The 19,847-nt window shown below is 36.4% G+C and overlaps 1 protein-coding gene across 1 annotated transcript; it reads left to right on the top strand.

Annotated features, from left to right (window-relative positions):
• The first annotated feature begins 24 nt into the window (after window positions 1-24).
• On the top strand, window positions 25-19,128 carry xrcc1 (X-ray repair complementing 1). The gene is made up of 18 exons (XM_039660934.2): window positions 25-166; window positions 833-922; window positions 1,239-1,331; window positions 1,520-1,627; window positions 1,888-2,046; window positions 2,134-2,211; window positions 2,294-2,417; window positions 3,452-3,549; window positions 4,860-5,016; window positions 6,490-6,721; window positions 6,836-6,952; window positions 9,648-9,726; window positions 9,977-10,067; window positions 14,261-14,303; window positions 15,246-15,385; window positions 15,467-15,557; window positions 15,689-15,764; window positions 18,365-19,128. The coding sequence occupies exons 2-18, from the start codon at window positions 872-874 to the stop codon at window positions 18,470-18,472; spliced, it is 1,845 nt and encodes a 614-aa protein (XP_039516868.2). The 5' UTR covers window positions 25-166; window positions 833-871; the 3' UTR covers window positions 18,473-19,128.
• The last annotated feature ends 719 nt before the right edge of the window (window positions 19,129-19,847 follow it).

Below are 19,847 nucleotides of genomic sequence, written 5' to 3'. Positions count from 1 at the left end.
AATGTGGGGTTAAATTAAAACGGACTTTTATTTTAGCATCGTTACCACGCTCGGCGGAAGTGATGTCACATGTTGTGAATTGAGAGGGAGTTTGTATGTATGCTATGCGTGAGTGGTCGTGAAACGGTGTCTCCACACAAGCTACAATATAAGCCACATAACTGAGGTCTGTAAACTTTGGTATTCAGTACAGTGTTCTTCATTTAATTTAATTGAGTGTCTGAAATTGAATGTTTTCAGCCCTGTCTCTATCGCTGTAATGACCGCTGTAATGCAGCTCCATTGTTCGCTTACAGGGCGCTGTGGAATTATGAAGCATGCTAGTTAACTTAACTAGTCGTCGTTTTAATGGTCGCATACTAGCTAAACCACACGAGACACTGTTGACAATCATTTGGTCCAGATGCGAGCTGATGACGCACTTAGTCTTGTATTTATGAATGGCAGCTAGTCTTACAGATACTCTGTGTAAACAAAATATATTAATATGTTGCTATTTATGAAATGTTTTCAAGTCTGTCTCGTTTAGATAATTGAGTTGCTCTCTTTAATACATTTGGCCAAAACACATATTTGAGTAGACTAAAATGAAATAAATCGTTGGTTAGATTACAGCTAATTGTGAAAAGAAATGCTCATATTTTAAATTTGAATTCTGTTATTGTCACTTTTGTATCTGACCATAGTTACCATAATATTTATATATCTTTGTAGATTAAAAACTGCTTGCTAGAAATGAGTTGATTTGTGATCGAAACCTTCTTTTGAGTCGATTCACAGATCTAGTGCTATAATGTTCATTATTAATGAAATACCTCATTTGTGTTTTCAGATTTTATGAGACCAGAGGCGAGTGTTTAATTTGACGAACATGCCTGAAATCAAACTTAAGCATATCGTGTCTTGCAGCAGTGAGGACAATGTAAGTATGCATTTTATATATACATTTTTTTTAAATGAACTTTTAATTAATAATAACATTTTATATTTAATCACGGTAATCTACTAACAAGGGAAGACTGTATATGAGGACCGAGAGAAATCTATTGAAACAGATCATTTGAAATGATTTACAGAAATCAATGAAACTCTAACTGTTTTTAATAATGAAGTTTAAATGCGAGACTATTGAACACTCTCACATGATGAGGAACAATGAAGCTAGTCTAATAACATGATGTTAATGACCAAATTAAAGTGTTGTTTATTCATGGGACTTGTTCAATCCTTCTGCGCAGACTCACAAGGCAGACAACCTCTTGAGCTCTGACACGTACAGAAAATGGAAAGCTGCAAGACCTGGAGAGAAGCAAGTTTCAGTCATTCTTCAAGTATGGCTTTTTTATTATATTAATATATGAATATTATGTTTATTAATATTTTTAATGATTTAGTATTTAAAATAAACAAACAATTATATGTAATAAATAAAAAAAATTATTTTTAAGATAAGAACTGAACATCAGTTGCAATTATTTTTATTTTTTTACATACATTTTTGTCTCTGTTGTTTCTCCAGTTGGAAAAGGAAGAACAAATTCACAGCATAGACATTGGAAATGAAGGCTCTGCTTTCATTGAGGTCCTTGTTGGACACTCCACGTCAGTCAAAGATCAAGACTTTGAGGTGCGTCTTAAAGTTACAAGCTTTAAAAGCTTTGTGAAGTTGTTTGGATGAACGGTTCTCGAAATAATCAAAATGCAAAGGGACAGACAGATAGGCTATATTCCGAAGCTTCGAATATTCAATGTTCATTGCTACCAAAGCTTCGAAGCTCAAAAAAATGGTATTCGGACCAGCCCTACTTTAAGGTATAAAACTGATTCTGAAGAATGTCATTTTCAAAGCTGTTGGTGTTAATATGTCTTTCTTGCGATCTGTTGTAGGTTCTGTTGGTCACGTCGTCCTTCATGTCACCCACAGAGAGCCGTAACGGCTCAAACACAAACCGAGTGCGCTTCTTCGGGCCCAACCAGCTGGTGAAGGCCACGGCGCAGGAGAAGTGGGACCGTGTGAAGGTTGTGTGCAGTCAGCCTTACAGCAAGGTGAGCACTGTCATTGTTTTCTCTCATGTCAATTCAAACACGCATGCACCTGATGCACTATTAGCCTTTTTCTCTGTTTTTGTGTAGTCAATAGCGTATGGAATCACCTTTATAAAGCTGCATTCTCCTCCAGACGGCAATGATGTTCCCATCACGACTCCACCGGTGAGTGCTGTTGCTCCACAGCTCGTGTTCAGTGTCCTGCTGTTTGACGGCTCTTGAGATCTGTTGTCTCTCTTCCTGACAGAAACTAACTAAACTGGGTCAGTTCCGTGTTAAAGACGAATCCCCGTCTTCTGGTTCAAATATCCAGCCGGGAAGTCTGTTCTTTAGCAGAGAGAGCACTGCTAAATCCAGCACTGGACTGAAAGGTAATGCATATTACAGTATTAATGTAAACCGGTTGATGCATCCCATAGGCTACATAAATGGTCGAACCTTTATCAATACCTTTGCTGGATAATTGTGGAAATATACAGATAATTGCGATTAACAGTTTAATTTTATTTGATTATTTTGTTATGTTTTACTTTCAATCACATGAAATCTAATAATAAGAGTTATGAAAAGTGGTCCCATATAATTTACTTCAATGCTGAAAAAAAAAAATATTTCTGAGACATGATGCCTAGAGGTTAGGAGGTTTCTTTAAATGCTTAAATTTCCCTTATTTAGATGGAAAATTTTGATTTTTTTAAATTAAACTGAAACTGCACAATTGTTGCAGTTATTTCAAATAATTGCGATTTGATCAAATAACCGCGATAATCAATTAATTAATAATCGTGACAGGCCTAGCTGGCATATTTTATCATAATATATCTTGTCATAATATATTGCAAAACAAAAATACAACTTCGTATCTTGTATAGTTCACCCAAAAGGAAAGTTTAGACAGATTTAGCATCAAATATGATAAACCCAGACACCAAAGCATACATTTGAGATTCCATGTTTATTAAATATTAATAAATTAAAAATTAATAATTTAATAAAATACGATATTTAAACCTTCATAAATTTTATATAGTCTGACTCAAAAAAGTTGTGTAGTTGTATAGTTGTGTGTATATATATATAAATCTATTTCGTTTTTTAAATTATTTTTAGCTTTATTTTGTCTTTGTTTAAAGTATCTTGAGTATTGTATCATGAGATCAGTATCGTGTCTCAAATCAAATCATGGTATTTGTGTATGATATTGTGTGCAAATGGTCCAATATTCAGTTGGGTGGGATAGTTGTTAACATTTTTTACTATATTGAATGTTACTGTTCATAATAAAATCATTTTTGATTTCCTTCCAAGACAGATTTGATCCATGCTTGGTCCTGTGCGCGCAGAATTGCACAAATTAAATGTAATAACCGACACAGTATCATTATTACCTGTTTGTCTCTATCAGTGTCTCCTCAGAATGAAAGGTTGAGTTACGCCACTGCTGCGCTGAAGTCCGACGCTTCGTCCACACAGACGTCTTCCAGCAGCACCAGCACACAACAGGTACTGACCCGTATGTTCAGATCAGATCAGAACTAGGGATGGAGCAAGTTATCAGTTATTTTGTTGTTGTTGTTAGTTGTACGACTACCTTTTGGGGCAGTACGATTTTACTTTTGGAAATAATTATTTTATTCAGCAAAGAATCCTGAAAAAAAGCCGCACAACTGTTTTCAACCATGATAATACGACATTTTTTCTATTTATCATAGTAGAAAATCATCCTATTAGAACGAATTCTGAAGGATCATGTGACACTGAAGACTTGAGTAATGATGCTGAAAATATAGCTTTGATCACAGGAATAAATTACATTTTAAAATATATTTACATACTAAGTAAATATAGAAAGTAGCGATTTTAATTTGTATTTATATTTCACTCTATTTTTGATCACGTAAAAGCATTTAACTGTTTTTACTTTTTTGAACTTGTCTCAAAAATATTAACATATCTCACCAACCATAAACCCCTGAACACCACAGTGTTTCTCTCTTCAGGTGTGGAGCCCTATATAACTGTATTCCTGTCCTCTAACTAATGAGGAGCCCATTTTACTTCCTTATTAAATTAGCTGCACCACTTATGGTCCCCATAAATCATCTCTCCGGATGCTATTGTCTTTGTGCTGAAGTGGCAGATATTTTCTAGTCGCCTGCAATGGATTATTGACCTTTTGTAGCGTTCCAGAATTATATCCTTATATAACTGGAACTGGAGAAACTGAATCTCAGCAGGATGAAGATGCTCCTCCTGCTGTAGGACATCATTGCTTATCAAATTTTCCCCTTTGAAAATATTAAAGTCACCATGAAATCGAAATTAACTTTTTTTTTTATGGAATATTGCAATATTTATTAAAAATAATTGCCCCATGCACATCATTATTTATTTAAATTCATGTGCCTCATAATCAAAATAACTTCCCCTCCCACTTGCAAGGTCTTCTCTTCTCTGATGACCTGATTAATGTTTATATCACCCACAAGATCCACCAATAGCAAAGCACAACCATCCAATCAATTCCCCAAGAACAGAATCAAGCCCCGCCCTACTTTTCTTTTCTGATCCGAGAAGCTGTTTCAATGCAATATACGTCACAATAGGGAAGAAAAGACTATCGCTGACTTTAAGTCTGGCTTAAAAACTCAAACTCTCAAAAATAAAACATTTATTTTCTGCCCTCATGTTGTTTCAAACCTGTATGAATGATGGTTGCGGGGATCCAAAGCTCAAAGGAGCACGTCAGAGTAAAAGAAAGTCTGTTCTTAGAGAACCACTGCTTGATGTGTTTCCTTTTGTGTTTTTTAAAGGCTCCTGTGAAGAGGAAGTTCGAGTTCAGTAAAGAGCGTCTGGAAGCCACCGGTCCACCGCCCAAAAAGCCCAGTTCATCCGCCTCTTCTGAACCAAACTCTGCCACTCCAAAATCTAAAGCAAGAACCAGTGCAACTGCAAGTCCCATCACCACCGGTAAATAATACGATTATGTCATATTCATTGAACGCATGAAGTCAATGGTTCTCAGAAACTAGGAGTGTCCAGGGATTAAAATTATAATAATTGAAACAAATTTTTGGATTGAAGTTTAAAAAGCTAAATTTTAAATTTTAAGCTTTGATTCACCATGACTTTTCCAGCCATTTCTGGTTTTACTGTATCAGGATTATTATTTTTTTGGTATAAGAATGCTATAAGATTTTATTAAATTCCATGACTTTTCCAGGACTAAAATCATACTTGATAAAATGAGTCTTCCTCATATATCCAGGTTTTTCAAGAGAGAATCCTGTTTATTCAAAGACAAAATCTATTTACAGGAGATGAATTAAAATAAGAAATATATATTACACCAGCGTGCATCATATTTGCTGAATCTAATCCAATACTTGTTTCCTACTAATTTTGGGGTGCTAAAACGTATGCATTTTGTAGCATTTTTGCTTTCTACAACCATTTGTGAGGTGAAGAAGCCTTGTATTATCCCTTAATCACCAGAAATGCCGCAGACATGATTCATCTGAGCCAGGTTGCAACTATTCAATCAGTTTTCAGCTGATATTGTTACATTCATGACATTTTTCTATTTTAAGGTTCAACCTTTTGCAAATCATTATGAATTTTTTTTTCAAGATGCAGTGCTGTGCTATATTACGTATATAACATATAAATGCTTACAGAAAGCCATACATTTGTTAGTATTAATTAATCTTCTTTATTAATGTAAGCATTAGTTAAACAAATACTACTGTTCATGTCAAGTCCATTAAATATTATTAACAGAAAACTAATAAATGTTGAATGATCAGTTAATGCATGCTTTAGAAGTATTTTTCATTGTGTTTACTACTAATGAAGTTAACTATCAAATAAAACCTTATTGTGTTAACAATGTATGAAATTGATATTTTTTGTAGTTTTAAGTCATCTTGAGGCTTCCTTTTTAAAGCAACACTAAGTAAGATTTTTGACCTTAAAAAATCTTTCCAAAATCGTTTCAGTGGTTCATTAAGTCTTAACAGGGTGAAAGACACTTCTGGATTGGCTTTGCGGGTCCTATATCTGCTATAACTACGTTATGGAAGATTGCCAGATCGCGTTGTGTTTCTGTAGTTCTAATGAGACATAAGAAAACTACCAATTTGACTTGCTTTGCGCCAAACGTTACAATGGTCATTATTTTGTTTTTCTTCGTTTCTGATGTCACAATATATCATACTTTCATGAAATCATACTCTACTTTTTCTGTGGACATTGTTGATTTCAATGCTGGATAAAAAGCGAGCTTGTGTGCAACAGTAGGCTTATTATTTAACGATAGCGGTAATGGACAATTCCACTTCCTACCTGTAGGGTGACCATAGAGGAAAAGTTACTTGGTGTTGCTTTAAGAGCCACTGCACAAACTGAATTCTCGATGGTGTCAAGTCTTGAATTCTTCTCCAGGCCAAAAGACACCAGACAAGAGAGAGAGTCCTAAATCCAAGCCAGAGCCCAAGCCAAAACCCAAACCTAAGCCCAAGTCAGCAGAACCGGTTGCTTTCAACCGCATCTTGGAGGGAGTCGTCTTTGTCCTGAGTGGCTTCCAGAACCCCTTCCGCGGAGAGCTGCGGGACAAAGCCCTGGCCATGGGAGGCCGATACAAACCCGACTGGACTCCAGACTCCACACACCTCATGTAAGGAGCCCATTCATTAGTGTCATGAAGCATTCAGAGCCTCATGATAATATGTGTCAGCATTCAGAGACGGCTCGTGCTTGTTGTTCAGAGCTTTTTGTCTCTCTCCTGCAGCTGTGCGTTTGCCAACACGCCCAAGTACAGTCAGGTGAAGGCAGCTGGAGGCATTATCGTCAGGAAAGAGTGGGTGATGGACTGTTACAAAACAAAGCAGAAGATTTCCTTCAAACGGTGAGACAAACCGAGTCATAGAGCTTTCGTTTTTGTTTGTCATTTATTAGTAGCAGTCAACAGATGTGAGGTCAGATCGTGAAACATTTGTTATAGCGAATATAAATTTTGGTGATTTTGCACTGCATGTTTAAAGGTGCAGTCTGGAAGAATGACAACTAGTGGTTGAAATAGGTACTGCAGTCCAATTAAAAATATCAGAGATCGTCGTATCTCCAGCTATCTTCTCCTCAGACTCGATGGCGCTCACTCGGGTTGCCAGTTTGAGCACACGCAACAGAAACGAGCGCAATTGACAATAAAAATGGGCAAATTATAACAAACCTTCCAGCCTGGAAACGCACATTTCAAAGTAAAATAACTGGCTGTAGAAGTGTTTTTCAGAGAAATGTGTATGTGAACTTCAATTTATGCAAATATATTTAGGTATTTTTATGCTTTAGTAGAGTGAAAAGCTACAGCACCTTTAAATGGCTCGTTATTCCTTGCGATGACATCATTCGGACCAGTGTTGTTGTAGTTGTCAGCTAAAAGTAGTAAAATTTAAGGTTTTTTTTGTTTATTTCAATTAAGCTGAGATAACATAAAAACATTAATATTAAATTAAAATCTTAGAAATGTTGTCTTGGCAACTAACTGAATAGCTAAAGTTAAAGTCCTGAAATCACTAAAACAAGACGTGAAATAAAAATAAATGAAAGCTAAAAATAAATATTTAAAACAAAAGTAACCTGCACATACGGTAGCAAAATTACTAAAATTAAAATCAAAATAAAACTGAAGTATTAAAAAAGTTAAATGATTCATTATTAATAAACACTACTATACTAGTATACAAATAATATTAAAATAACACAGTTTCCGACATGAATGGGGTGGACTGGATGTTCAGTGTTAGACCAGTTTTTCTGACGGCGAGTGTAGAAAACTAAATTATGACTGTATTGTACAAGAACCTCCTAAATTACCCATAGGGAACTAAACTCTAGGTCTAGGACTACACCGATTGATCTGGCCCTATAATCGGCTTTACATTGAGTTTGTGAGATTTGCCAGTCGAGGCACCCAGATGACTCAAGCGAGATGCACAAGCTCTGATGATGTGCCGCTCATTACTTCACAGACGGTGACGGCCTCTTCTTTAATGACCCTTCTGATTGTGCAATCCGTTCAAAGCATGCAGCGATGTGAAGCAAAAAGTGTTCTGAATAATGAATGACTTGGAAATAATAGAAACATGATCCAATGTCTTTGAAACGCTGCTGCTGGAGATTTGATCACTGCAGATTGGTGATTATTTGTGGATAATCATACAAATCATGTTTTTTTTCAGATTTGACATTCCTTCTCTTGTGTGGCATTTGTGCTCCGGTGTTTCTGCAGGCGGGCTTTTGTTGAAAAAGCTAAAGATGACGAACTAAAAAGCCATAGCTGCGTTCAGGCAATTAATTAAATGAACCGCTGCATTTGTTGGCTAGTCTGTGTAATATTGTACTGGTCCTTGACCCTATCAAATATTTACAATTATAATATAATTATAGTGAGATATTTTTTATAACCATGTTGCATATTGCCCAGTCCTAGTGATTATCATAAATGCTGCTAGATAAAAGGCTAGTGCTAAGTCCAGCGCAGAGTGTGCTTTGTGTGTTTATTTGTTGAGCAGTCGTCTCGTCTGTTATCATGGATTGGTTTAGCGGGAGGCAGGTGTGTTCTTCTGTGCCCGGCTCTCCATTGTGTCTGCTTTGAGTGCCCACCTCAGATTATGTATTCTGTATTTAAAAGCTGCATCTGCCATGGGTAATTAAAGCAGCCACTTCCTTTGAAGATGAGGAGGGTGTATCTGTCCGTGCACGTCTCTCACGCTATCGAACGCAGATCAGCTCGGTTGTGCGTCCTTGCACAAACCTTTTTTTTTTTTTTCAGCAGTGATACAGGTGGAATGGGAAGTGTGTTTCTGTCCTGCTCCCAAAAGCTTAATCCGAAAAGAGAAAAACCATGATCGTCTACACTCAAGTGGATGTGTTTTTATGTTAAAAGGAATATTTTACATTTTTGCAATTCAATCAAATTATTGTATCCTTTTTCATGAACTAAGATGAAATGTTGGGCAGAATCTCCAAGCTGTTCTTATCAGCAATGAAAGTGGATGGTGATTTTCTGATTTATACCTCAATGGACTGTATAATAAACAATGTAACTTATAACTATAGTCCATATGACTCGTATACTATAATATTATTATTATTATTATTATATATTAATATATAATATATATATATATTATTATTAATATATTATTATATTAAAATTATTATTATAATATTATACTATTAACAATATTACCCATTTTGAATGGAAAAGAGCGTTCTGGACATTCTGCTAAACATCTCCTTTTGTGTTTCACAATAGAAAGTCATTCACATTTGAAACTTTAAAAATGATTTTGGATGGATTATTTCTTTAATGGAGCAAATGTGCAAAATGTAAAAGTACAGAATGAATAAATGAAATATATATCAGGTCTGATTTGCTTGTGAAACTCTCGGTAGTGATGTGATTAGGGATTTTTTACAATCACAGTCCTGATTATTTTCCAAACTTATTTCAGCTTCTGTACTTGATGTTTAGACGGAAGACATTCACATCCAGTTCCAGTAATACTCAGTCTGCTGTTTCTCATTGTGTTTTTCAGGTATCTCATGGATGGAGCCGAGTCCAGTTCAGAGAGTGAAGATGAACAGGATGAGAGTGAGGAGGAAGCACAGAAAACGGTAATTTCTTTTATGTTTTATGAATCATGTCTTAAGAAACATGAAAACCCATCATAATGCGGTCCTCCCATTATGGTCTTTATGTGTGAATAAAAAGAGCAACATAACCTTGGTGCGGCGTGCTGTTGCCATAGAGACATCCTCCTCAGATTTGTTGACTTTGCGACATGCATTGACTCGAAAGCAGGAAACACATCAATATTAATCCGAAACCAATTGCATAAGCATCGTTTTTCTCATGCCTCCCTAGAAAACACCAGAAAAGAGGCATGTGACCCCCAAAAAGCAGCCGATTAAGGAAGAAGAGGAGTACGGTGGCTCAACGGATGCGGAAGGCCCAGGTAAAGACAGAATCAAATTGAGTAAAATAGAAAGTGATAACTAAAATGACAAATGCCGTTTTTTGTGTGTGCGTATTTCACATTGAAAACAAAAGGCTACTGCATTCTTGTCTGATGCAAGGCGAGTGACATTTTTATCATAGAGAGCTTTTGATTGGACAAAAATATGTGTAATGCGACTAGTCACAACACACTGAATATACTGTTCCACTTGAAAACGTTGGGCTGTGAATGGCATATCTTGTTGACTTTAATGCTACAGTATTATGGGTTTTGGAATTAGATGATGCGCTGTAGTGTGTGTGTGTGTGCTTTGATGGATGTCCATGTCTTTCTTGCAGCTCGAGAGATTTCATATAAATCTGTAGATCTCCTCTAAATTGGTAGTTGATGGGTGACTGGTTCATGTATGGGTATAAAGAATAATGTTAAAATGCACTTTTCTCATTTTAATTCAATGCATTATTAATTCAATTATTTTTATATCAGTTTTTCACATTACATATCATTTCGAAGCAGCTTTATGGAAAATGCATGTCTACATTACAATTTGATCAGTTATCAGAGGTGACTGTCCAAGTCGATGAACAGATTAAATGTAGGCTTTTATTCACATTAATAATCAGAAAGCATCAACAGAAGCTCAGCCGTACTTGCTTAAAGCATTACAAACCTCATTGGTTCCTGTAGAAGCACAAACATGCTCCATAACACGAGGATGAACCTCATTGGTTCTTGTTTAAAGGGTTAGTTCACCCAAAAATGAAAATTAAGTCATTAATTACTCACCCCCATGCTGTTCCAACCCCGTAAGACCTTCGTTCATCTTCGGAACACAAATAAAGATATTTTTGATTGAATCTGAGAGCTGGATCAGTCCTACATAGACTGCCTAAGGGACTGGCTCTTGACGGCCCATAAAGTCATTAAAGAAAAGGTTTAAATATTCCATGTGCCTACAGCGGCTCAATTATAAGTTTATCAAGCGACGAGACTACTTTTTGTGCGAAAAAAACATAAATAACGACTTTATTCCACTATTCCATTACTTCCTTATGGGCGCATGCGCGAGAACTGAGACGAGGACGTTCTCATTCAACTACTTCTAGTTACCGGCTGCTCACCACTTAGGAGTTTTACCGCCACCTACCGTATAAAATGATGATCCATATATAAGGCGCTCCGGATTATAAGGAACACTGTCGTTTTTTGAGAAGATTAAAGGCTTTTAAGTGCACCTTATAGTGTGGAAAATACGCAAATTGAAAAGCGTATGTACGGCGCGCATCTTCCTCTGCTTGTAAACAGAAAGTTTTGCGCTTCCAGCTATATCAGCACATCATCTTATACGGTAGGGGGCGGTAAAACTCCTAAGCGGTGAGCAGCCGGTAACAAGAAGTAGTCGAATGAGAACGTCCTCGTCTCAGTTCTCGCGCATGCGCCCATAAGGAAGTAATGGAATAGTGGAATAAAGTCGTTATTTATGTTTTTTTCGCACAAAAAGTAGTCTCGTCGCTTGATAAACTTATAATTGAGCCGCTGTAGGCACATGGAATATTGAAACCTTTTCTTTAATGACTTTATGGGCCGTCAAGAGCCAGTCCCTTAGGCAGTCTATCTAGGACTGATCCAGCTCTCAGATTCAATCAAAAATATCTTTATTTGTGTTCCGAAGACGAACGAAGGTCTTACGGGGTTGGAACAGCATGGGGGTGAGTAATTAATGACTTAATTTTCATTTTTGGGTGAACTAACCCTTTAAGCTCAAATGTGCTGCGTAACACGAGGATGAAGCTCATTGGTTCTTGCTGAAGATCAAACGTGATGGTTAACACGAGAATGAACCTCATTGGTTCTTAGTCCAAAAGCCTAAATTCAATCTTTTCAAATAAAACAATCGATTCTCTTCGAAAAAAATTTGGACAAACTGTTTAATTCATATGGGTTAGTTTTACGTTCTCTTCATTAACTTTTTTTTTAAAGTGTACTTGCGTAGCAGTCAATGGAGGGACAGAAAGCCCTCAGATTTCATTCAAATAGCTTAATTTGTGTGCTGAAGATGAATGAAAGTCTTGCGTGTTTGGAACGACACGAGGGTGTGTAAATAATAACAGAATTTTTATTTTCGGATAAACTAACCCTTTAACAACAACAGCACTGGTTTACACACAAGTCAATAAAGCAGCGCTGTAGCAAAGCTGTTCTCCGATTTTGACATAACCTAAACGGATGTGCACAATCCATTGAAAAAACAGACATGACGTCAATAAAGTGATTTACATACAAGTCAGGGTAATGGGTGATGATGTAGTTGCTTCAATTTCCCTTTGCTTAAACCTCTTAAATGACCTTTCACCCTAATAAACGAGGGGCATTTGAACGCTTTCATGAACGTACACGCAGAATCACTGTAAGATGCTGCAGGTAAACCAAGATGATTGTCGATTGAATTGTTCGTTCACCGCAATGATGCGTCAACCGTGCTCCTCCATCAAAATCAATAATGGCAATTTTAAAAGTTTTAATGATGTTGCAACTTGCCGTCTACGTCATTTTCAGAAGCTCAGCTGTCCGAACATGTGTGTTAACTACATGCATGCCTGAGGCTCATGCCCTCATCGTTAATATGTCAACCTGGCCCGTCACTCAGGGAGGGGGAGAGGCCGGGTTAATGAAGTGTGTGTAAAGCAGCACTCCAATCAATCAGGAAAAATAAAAAAATGGAGGGCCAGAAGAGAGCAGTAGGATTGGAGAGAGGCTGGAAGTGCGTTACAGATAATTGCCCGGAGCATTCGAAGACAGGAGACTTGGACATGTTTCTCATTTCTATGTAAATTGAGAGGCCACATGAGCTGGCGTGAGCAAACCTCGCTCTTCATCTTCATGCAACTTAAATCCTATGAGAGAAGAAAATGGTGAATCATTGTCCATTTTCATGAACATCATTAGGGCTGAGTGGTTAGAAAGAACGATGCAGATGTTTCAGCAGGTAGAGATTTTGATCTCGCATTTATACAGCTGGATATAGTAGCACAGTTGTTTTGCGAAAGTGCAGACTCAGAGCGGCGCAAACAAGTCAATACGAGGAGATGCTTTTAGCCACAATAATGTGTTTTAGTATTGGACCTTTGTGTTTTCTTTTAGTCTCAAATGTTTTATAATGTAAATCTGTTTTTACACTGATATTCATTTGTTTTGCTTTGTCTGTCAAATTCCAAAAAAAAAGAGTAATAAATAGTAACTCTTTTAAATAAAGGTCCCATTAGTTAACATTAATTAATGCGCTTAATGAAGTTAATGAAAACACAACTCTTCATTGTGAGCTCATGTCTGCTCAGGTCCATTAAATAATACCGTATTAACAGATAAAACTTTTGATTTTAATAATGTATTCATAAATGTTGAAATTAACTGAGATTAATAAATGCTTTAAATTAGAGGCAGACCGATATTATCGGCCGATTTTAGGCATTTTCCAAACTATCGGTATCGGCAGTTATAATGGCTGATAAATTAATATTTCAAAAATAAAATAAAAACGGACAAAACACGCTTCAACCATGTCATGAGTGTTGGAGTTGTATAGTTTGTCCACTAGAATGCACTCTACACCGTCCCTGTTGGCAACACTCGTGTATAACGTTTTGCAGGTAGCTTATAAATCAATGTAGGGACTAATTATTATTTTATTTATCAGAACTTTAATATATTTTGATGTTCCTCTGTTCTGTTGTGACAATAAAAGAAACAAGTTTCTTTTTAAAATGCATTATCATATTATTTTAGTTAAAACTCATAAATAACTACAAATAACTATGTTAGGGAAATCTGTTAATGTTTTGTTGCGCTTTTCTGTGAAAAATAAAAATAAAATATCGACCGATATATCGGAATATCGGATTTTAAAACCAACAAATATTTGTATCTTTATCGGCCTTCAAAATCCTTTATCGGTCGGGCTCTACTTTAAATGTATTTTTCATTGTTAGTTTATGGTAACTATTGTAGTTGTAACAAGTAACAAATTGAACCTTATTGTAAAGTCTTACTTAGAAAATTATCTATTATTTTCTGGACTATCAAAATAGGCGTACCGCATGATTATTAAAAATAATACTGTGAATTTGTGAAAATTCAAAATAGACCTAACGTCTTCTTCTACTGATTCATGTTTTTTGATGCTGTACTCGCAGAGGATGACGCGTCTGGCATGGACACTGAAGATGAGCTGAACAGGTAAGATATTTATTGCGTTACAAATATTTCCCAAATGTAGTCTTGAGGTTTGTTGAAAAAATGAATCTTAAACATTTTAGTTTTATTTTCGAGTTGCTAAATTTGAATATAGCCATAGATGCGAGGCGACATGGTGTTAACGTATAAAAAAATAAACGAATGCATTGCCATCATGTGTTAATCAAGGATCAGAATTGTCTTTGGATGTTCTCTTTATTCATAATGTTGTATGAATTCATCTGTGGTCTAAAGAATTGTGCAAAGTTTACACTACATGTCAAAAGTTTGGGTCGGTAGGATTTAAAAAAAAAAAATAATGTTTTGACAGAAGACTTTTTTGCTCACCACGTCTGCATTTTATTAAAAATACAGTAAAAACTGAGATTTTTGTGAAATGCGTTATTAATATTAGTTTGCTGATTTCAATCGGTATATTTTTTTAAAATATAATTTATTCCTGTGATTAAAGCTGAATTTTCACATGATCCTTCAGAAATCATTCTCATATTATGATTTGCTGCTCAAGAAACATTTATTATTATTATCAATGTTGAAAACAGTCATGCAGCTTCACATTTTAGTGGAAACACAATAAATGTGTGTTCTGTCCCTTTTGATCAGTGAAATGCATCATTGCAAAAAGTATTTCTTTCCAAAAAAAAAAAAAGACCATGCTACAAATTACCTAAAATTTTTAATAAGCACAAATACATGAGCCAGCCTTGTGCATGCTTATTAATTAAATATTTTGGCTAATTTGATGATGCATTATAATTGACAGCAGAATCTCCACTGGTTAAAACATTTCTACCGTTCTGCCATATCATATTTGCCACCTATCAGACAAAAGACCTCACATTTATGTTGGACACCACCTATGACTGTCAATCAGTTCATTAATCGTCAGATGTATGATGCTCCTGTTTTATGTGGCTATTTTAGGGTGGAGATGGAGAGCAGAAAGAAAAAAGCAGCAAAGGCGAGCCCAGCAAAGGTGAAGGATGAAGATCTATACGGCGGCTCCACAGATGAGAACACGGATGCTGAGGAAGATGAGGATAAACCCATCCCTGAACTGCCAGGTCTGACGCCTTCCGGTTCACCTTGACGTAGAAGTGTTGAGCATCTCTTTATTGAATCCTCTTTATTTTTTGCTCCTTCAGACTTCCTCAAAGGGAAGCGCTTCTATCTCTACGGCAAGTTCCCTGACAACCAGAAAAGGCAACTTCACCGCTACATCATCGCCTTTAACGGGTACGAGACAGACGTGTACTACGTAAAGCGTCTGTGATCTATCTGAAGTGCTTTTGAGCGTCAGCAGCCCTTCTGAGAGGCTGTAGGTGGAGCGTGACCGATGAAATGATCTGATCTGTTTGATTCCTCAGAGCTGTTGAAGACTATATGAGCGAGAAGGTCCAGTTTGTCATCACCAGTGAGGGATGGGACGAATCTTTTGAGGATGTGAGTCTTCCTTATTTCGTTTCGAAGCAGAACAAGTCACCTTAATTTCTATAGTGCTTTATACAATACAGATTGTTTCAAAGCAGCTTCACGGTAATAAACAAGAAATGATGCAAATTCAATTTAATATGAAACAAACTCAACTCTAAAGCAGCTTTAAAAAGGCCATAGTGTCATTTTGCAGTTCAATGTTGATTCAGTTCAGTTTAATAACTGAAAAGTTGATTAATTGTGGAAAAAAGTTTAATTGTGCTGTAAAGCAGAAGACAATAGTGTCGTTATTCAGCTTAAGTCAGTTCAGTGTTGATCAAAGTCCTTTTAGGCAAGTCATGCCACTCTGCCGCCATCTTGGCAACGCCTCAGGCAGCTATTTGATTGATTGATTGATTGATTAATACTTTATTTATCCCGAGGGAAATTCAGGTATCCAGTAACGTACAAAAATATACATACATTAAAACCTATTAAAATAAAAAATTAAAATACAATTACCCTATTACAACCGTAGCCACAGTAAGCAGTGCAAAGATCGTAAATAGTGCTAATGGAGTGCAGATGTAGGTAAACCATACAAATACAGATGGAAGTACAAGAATTACAGATGGGGGTAGAAAAATTGTCCAATTATCTATTATCCTCCCTGTTGTACAGTCTGATGGCCAGTGGGACAAAAGAGTTTTTAAAGGGTTAGTTCACCCAAAAATGAAAATTAAGTCATTAATTACTCACCCCCATGCTGTACCAACCCCGTAAGACCTTCGTTCGTCTTCGGAACACAAATAAAGATATTTTTGATTAAATTTGAGAGCTGTATAACTACCACATTGGCTCCTAAGGGACTGCCTCTTGACAGTCAATGAAGAAAATGTTTAAATATCCCAAGTGACTACCGTGGCTCAACTATATGTTTATCAAGCGACGCGAATACTTTTTGTGCGAAAAAACAAACAAAAATAACGAGTTTATTAGACTATTTCTTTTCTTCCTTGTAGGCCAGAACGAGACTTCCTTAGATTTCCACGACGCATGCGCGAGAATTGCGATCTGAAGTAGTGTAAGCAGATCGCAATTCTCGCGCATGCGTCATGGAAATCTCGTTTCTGGCCTACAGGGAAGAAAAGAAATAGTCGAATAAACTCGTTATTTTTGTTTGTTTTTTCGCACAAAAAGTATTCTCGTCGCTTGATAAACATATAGTTGAGCCACGGTAGTCACTTGGGATATTTAAAAATTTTCTTCATTGACTTTCTGGGCCGTCAAGAGTCATTCCCTTAGGAGCCAATGTGGTAGTTATACAGCTCTCAAATTTAATCAAAAATATCTTCATTTGTGTTCCGAAGACGAACGAAGGTCTTACGGGGTTGGTACAGCATGGGGGTGAGTAATTAATGACTTAATTTTCATTTTTGGGTGAACTAACCCTTTAAGTCTGTTGGTGGAGCTGGGCTGAGACAGCAGTCTACCACCTGAACACTCGGATCAACAAGACCAGGATTTATTTCGGATCAACAAGACCAGGCTCCTATCTAAATGAATGGGCAGAGACTCAGAACTACAGTTTCACGGGTCACCAGGACATAAAAACTGCTTGTATTGAAACAGTGATAAAATATGATAAAAATCGCTGAAAAAGTTTGATGCCTTTCCCCCAAAATAAGGTTTAAAACGCCTTTTTCCCACAGGTTACACTTTTACTGCGCATGCGCAAGGGTTCTCTCGCTACCACTCGCTCGCTCTAGTTTCCAGGAGATTTGAATTATTTGAGGTCATCAGGCAGTCAATCTGTTGGAGACTTGCGACATCTGATATTTACACAACTAACACATCAAATCGGACGCCTTTTCAAACGGTAACATTTTCCACTGTCGCAAACCTCAACGGTGCGCATGCGTCGGCGAAACCAGACGATAGGCTTAAATGTTTCCCGGCTTGACTGTTAAAAGCATACGATTGGCTTTCCAGTGGGATGGGCGGGGCATGTGCATACATCCGCCATCTTTGGTGTTACAGGTTTTTCCTATATAGTTTTATTAAGGATTGACGAAGTGGCATGTCTCTAAATAAATAGTTTCTGGTGTTGATTCAATTCAGTTCAATAACATAATGCTGTCTTTGCTAGATATTTGAAAGTTTTACATACACAAAGTTCAAGAAAGTGGTATTTTTATATGCTGTGTGTACATTTTTCTACTGCAAAACGCCTTTTGTGTCTGTAAAATGATTAAAAAAAAAACAGTATTAAAAAAATCAGTGGACGTTTCCAGTCATTTATAATTCAATTCATTGGTCTCTCTGGTTTTACTTGGCAAACACCACCAGTAACAAGTGGCTTCATTGGCTAGTCAGGCTTTGTTAGATTGTCAATCCACCCAGGCTTTTTCATATGATCATGCTTTAATAGTCTGCATTTGAAAGGCTTTGAGAAAGTCTTTACCCACAGCACATCTGTGAACATCACATTTCTGTTCAACCCGAGTCATTCACGTCATGTTCTCGTAGTAATGAAAACCCTCTGCTCTCGCAACTCTGCAAAAATGTCACGAGTCAAGGTCCTTTCTTCCTTTTCATCCTCTTTTACTCTCTGTTCTGTCTTTTTATAGGCCTTGATGGAAAATGGAAGTCTGAGCTTTGTGAAGCCGTCCTGGATTTTCGCCATCAATGACAGGCAGAAGATGTTACCGTACCAGCCCTACACTGTAGTCCCTTAAGAGATTTTTAATAGGCGTCCTGCTCTTTGGGAGCATCAATCCCAGACTTGACCTGAGTAGACCTTCGTTGTCTTGGGGAAATAAATTAAAAGTTTGTCATCGTTTACTCAACCTCATGTCGTTCCAAACCTGTATGACTTTCTCTCGATTGCTGTTCATCTTTTATGTTTTCTCAAAGAGATATTCTGTTAAACATCCTTTCTGTTCCATGCAAGAAACTCATACAGGTTTGGAAGGACCAATGAATGATTAAATTATGTATCATTTTTGGGGATGAACTTCAATGGGGTTTATCTGTCACAGGACTAATGACGGATACCAACCCGCCAACCCAAAGATGAAAGACTCTGATCCATATTCATGATCCGTTTTACCAGCCATCCGAAAGCTGTTTATTAGGTGTTAAATTTTAATTACTAAAGACTGAACCCAAAGTCCCTTTTGAATCTGACTTATGCAGATTTATACTCATTTAATATGAATGTTCACACGTATGGTCAATTATTGATTGTGTGATCCATATTCATATTTGTTCCCCTCATTACTTTGCTAGGAACGTTTTATCATCTGTAGGTGTGGTCTTCAAAATTAATATTACAACAGCTTTGATGAATATTCAAACGGCCATATTTAAGAAAAAAAGCACATGGAATAAATATTGCTGTAAAAACACTGTTTTGTTAAATGTATTGCTTTGTAAACTCTCAAAGTTTTAATGTTTGTTTTTGTTTTTTAAATGCATTTTATTTTCAATTCCCTTAAATGTGTGTCTCAAATTGTTTCTAATTTGTTTTTTGCTTATTAATGTAATTAATATTTGGAAGTTCCGGTTTGAAGCAGTTGCAGAATAAAAATAGAAATAACTTTTGCTTTTTGAAAGATTTTTATATTGAGTGATTTCATGTTTTCCTAGGTTGGTTCTGCTCAAATGTTTTACTAGTTAGATATTGTAAAGTACAATATGCAAATAAGCCACTGTACAAATCAGTTTAGGGTCTTATTAGAAACCTTTGTGCACTAATGACTAAGTATTTATGTCTAATAATTTAGATATAAATAATTAAGCTTGATAATAGTAAAGGTGCTTTATTGGCATTGATCGTTCCATGAAGATCCTTAAACATTCACAGAACGTCTCCATTTTACAAAAGTTTCTTTAGCGGAAACGTGTTCTTTAGATTTTTCCACATTATTTACATTATTAAGTCATTTAAAAATACATTAAGTCATTTAAAAACTTTAAAACCATCCTTACTAGTTTGGTGTCTGTGTCAGATAACCTCCTATAAGGCTGTCTTGGGATTCATCAAACAGAATTATGAATTGTACAGACGGTCTTGTCACACTTCTTTTAACTGGTTGTGTCTCATTTCTG

The sequence above is a fragment of the Pimephales promelas genome, chromosome 12 (assembly GCF_988280905.1).
Source record: "Pimephales promelas chromosome 12, fPimPro1.hap1.1, whole genome shotgun sequence".
NCBI lineage: Eukaryota > Metazoa > Chordata > Actinopteri > Cypriniformes > Leuciscidae > Pimephales > Pimephales promelas.
Note: the sequence above shows the minus strand (reverse complement) of the source record. Positions and strands in the feature narration are given on the sequence as shown.

Bases quoted from the DNA above. Each gene is read 5' to 3' on its own strand.
- xrcc1 (XM_039660934.2), top strand. From the start codon at position 872: ATGCCTGAAATCAAACTTAAGCATATCGTGTCTTGCAGCAGTGAGGAC. The intron at 15,386-15,466 runs GTCTGACGCCTT...TTGCTCCTTCAG, and splicing joins ACCCATCCCTGAACTGCCAG to ACTTCCTCAAAGGGAAGCGC. The intron at 15,558-15,688 runs GTACGAGACAGA...TTGATTCCTCAG, and splicing joins TACATCATCGCCTTTAACGG to AGCTGTTGAAGACTATATGA.